Source organism: Octodon degus, unplaced genomic scaffold (genome assembly GCF_000260255.1).
Source record: "Octodon degus isolate 3935 unplaced genomic scaffold, OctDeg1.0 scaffold00011, whole genome shotgun sequence".
Classification (NCBI taxonomy): Eukaryota; Metazoa; Chordata; class Mammalia; order Rodentia; family Octodontidae; genus Octodon; species Octodon degus.
In genome coordinates this window covers 6,438,948-6,441,702 of record NW_004524587.1, presented here as the reverse complement: position 1 = coordinate 6,441,702, position 2,755 = coordinate 6,438,948, and the positions used below count along the sequence as shown (strand labels likewise).

General features: G+C 44.2%; 1 protein-coding gene across 1 annotated transcript in view; it reads right to left on the bottom strand.

The window, feature by feature from the left end:
* Nucleotides 1-286: 286 nt before the first annotated feature.
* The window catches only part of Adat1 (adenosine deaminase, tRNA specific 1), a 36,121-nt gene continuing 33,652 nt past the window's right edge, over nt 287-2,755 (bottom strand). Inside the window, exons 8-9 of the mRNA XM_023709324.1 lie at nt 1,813-1,899; nt 287-718 (exon numbers count right to left, since the gene is read on the bottom strand). Coding sequence (XP_023565092.1) covers nt 586-718; nt 1,813-1,899 — 220 coding nt within the window. The 3' untranslated portion in view covers nt 287-585. The remainder of the gene's footprint in view (nt 719-1,812; nt 1,900-2,755) is intronic.

Here is a 2,755-nt window from a genome sequence, read left to right as displayed (position 1 = left end):
TCTCAGATCTTTCCTTAGTCCAGGGGATCCATTTCCCTCCTTTCTGTCTTCCTCATGGTGCTATATTCTAGCACCTGGATGGTGACTCTCAGAGCAGCTCTTTCTCTGCTGCCCACCACTCAGCCATCTTGGTAACTTTCCCCCTCCCCCATACCATTTAGGTGTAGGACTCCAGGTAAAGCTGTAGAGCTTGCAGAGATCCCTAAATCTTTGGAGTTCAATAAATATCTACAAAATCAATACAGGAACATATAAACCAGAGCTGCTGCAGAGTGCTTTTAAAGTATCATGTTCCAAACTGTGATTTTGTATTTTAGAGAAACAATAAAACATGACAACTCAAGAGACCAAGGTCACTTGTGAGATGATGCTTTAGCAGCGAGCTACTTCAAGTATAGATTGCTGTGTTCCAGATTCCATCTATGTGACACCAAAGTGATACAGTGCTCTGGAAGCACTTTTCTCTCCCCCCACCTCCAGGTTTAGTCATCAGAAAACCTAAGTCTTGTCCAGTGTAAAGGAAGAGGCAGTTCAAAACAAAAGATCCTGTGACCTACTAGCAATCCTTCTAAAACCTTTTTCTTTTCATTCAAACTGGTGATAGTCTGGTGGGTTTCTGATCCAGGATCCAAATGCCTGCTTCTGGAGTGCACTCCAGGCCTCCTGGTAAGTAGAGGCAGCATTTTTATACTCCTGGTAGGTGTGTAGCTTCTGCACCCTAAAGAAAACACAGAAGTTCTCACTCAGCTGCTCACTTTGGGGGCCTGCAAGATGTCCAAGCACGCAACTGGACAGGTCACAATGAAAGACCAGGAATCAAAGGCTTTCAATGCGCTTTCCTGGAGCAACTCTGACTCTTGGAAAACAATTTACAGGGTCACGACTTGGATTAAATTGGTAGGAATGAACACAATACTAGTTTTCTAAGGTCCTGGTAGAATCAAATAAAACAGTAACAACTATATTTTTGGTTTAAAGTTTTCTAGTGGTCTATAATTTTCACTAGAGCATCTAAACATTAGAAATTTTCATTGTATTTGTTCTAACAAAGATCTTTCCACCATATCCATATTTTCCTCCTTTCTACTGTCAGTCAACACCCTTCCCAAACCCTTAGCCATTTCTGACTACCCCAGCATAGTTGACATGCTGAGGAGTATTTATAATACATCCAGGTAAAAGACCAGACTGCCTTCTGAAAAGACTGTCCATACTGAGTGGGGGTCCTCTGAGGCTTCTTTTTGACTTGGTGTTGACCATGGGCTCTCTTTTTGGTCCTCTAACTCCAATTTCAGCAAGAATTATGCTAAGTCAGTTCAGCAAAAAACAAAAAAACAAAACAAAAAATCTCACAAGTTTAGTATCTGAACATTGTCAATACTGGATCAAATTCTTCACCTTCTCCTTGACACCTCATCACCCTGGCCTGCCTTCAGCAAGAGTCCTACCAGTGTGGCCATGCTGTTTCAGCCTAGTGACGTTCCACCTCCTATACTGACCCCCACACCCTGCTCCGCAGCTGTCCATATGCCCTTGGCCTTGCGTTCAGAACTGAACCTGTGACGATTTACCTTTCCCTCTATGACTTAGCTCAGTCTCATGGTCCCTGCTTTCCTGCAACAGGCAAGACAGACTCTCAAGACTGCCACTGTCTGAAAGCAGGGCCACAGGGACAGCACAGCATGTGGTCAGTAGTGAGTGCCCACTGGCTCATGGACACCAAGCACTCTTGCCAAGGCTTCCGGCCACTAGCACACCACAACCCAAACCAAAGTCTTCCTGATATGAAAAAGTATGGGTCAACAACATCACCTGAGGGAGTCCGGCCACTCATCCTCGGCAATGCTGTTTAGCAGCTTCTGGAATGATCTGAAGAGCTCCACTTTGCTAATTCGGGACCTGGTGAGAGAATAGGCAAAGAGGACTGAGGAAGTGCTTTTCATGTACCAGGCCTTATCAAAGATATTAGGCTTCAGGGCTGAGGAGACAGCTCAGCAGTCTAAGTACCTGCATGACAAGTGCAAGGACTCGAGTTCAATCACCAGTACCACACCGTGCTGGCCCTTGGGTGTGCTGTACCACCCCAAAATGGGTCATGGTGGCACATGCCTGGAATCCCAGTGCTGGGGAGGCTGAGACAGAAGGATCACTACAAGTCTGAGCTGTGTAATTATTAAAAAAAAAAAAAAAAGATATCAGGCTTTATATTGCATTCGTACTTGAATGTGCCTGAACCCTCATCCAGTTGCTCTTGACAAAGGAAAAATTCTAGACCTGGTGATGTCTAAACAGGTTAAGGTATAAAAAAATGAATCTTTTTTTTTTTTTTTTGGTGGAACCGGGGAAAAAAAAATGAATCTTTCCAGGCATGGTGGTAGACATCAGTAATCTCAGCACTCAAGAGGCCGAAGCAGGAACAGCACGGTGAATTGGAGGCTGGCCAGAGTGACAGTGAGTTCAAGGCCAGCCTGCAGTACCGAGGCCCTGTCTCAAACCACCTTCCCAAAACTCCCTCAAAAAAGAAACCCAATCCCTTAAGAAATGTCATAAGCAGTAGAATCATTAAAATGATAGGTTCAAATGGGATACTAAAACAAAAAAAACTGGATACTACACTTTGCCCAGGCCACGTTTAAGGTTTATCTAGCTACCTTTTCAAAATTTTTATTTATTAAAAATTAGGATAAGCAGGGGCCAGGGAGATGGCTCAGTGGAATAAGTGCTTCCCTGGCAAGCGCAAGGGCCTGAGTTCAAT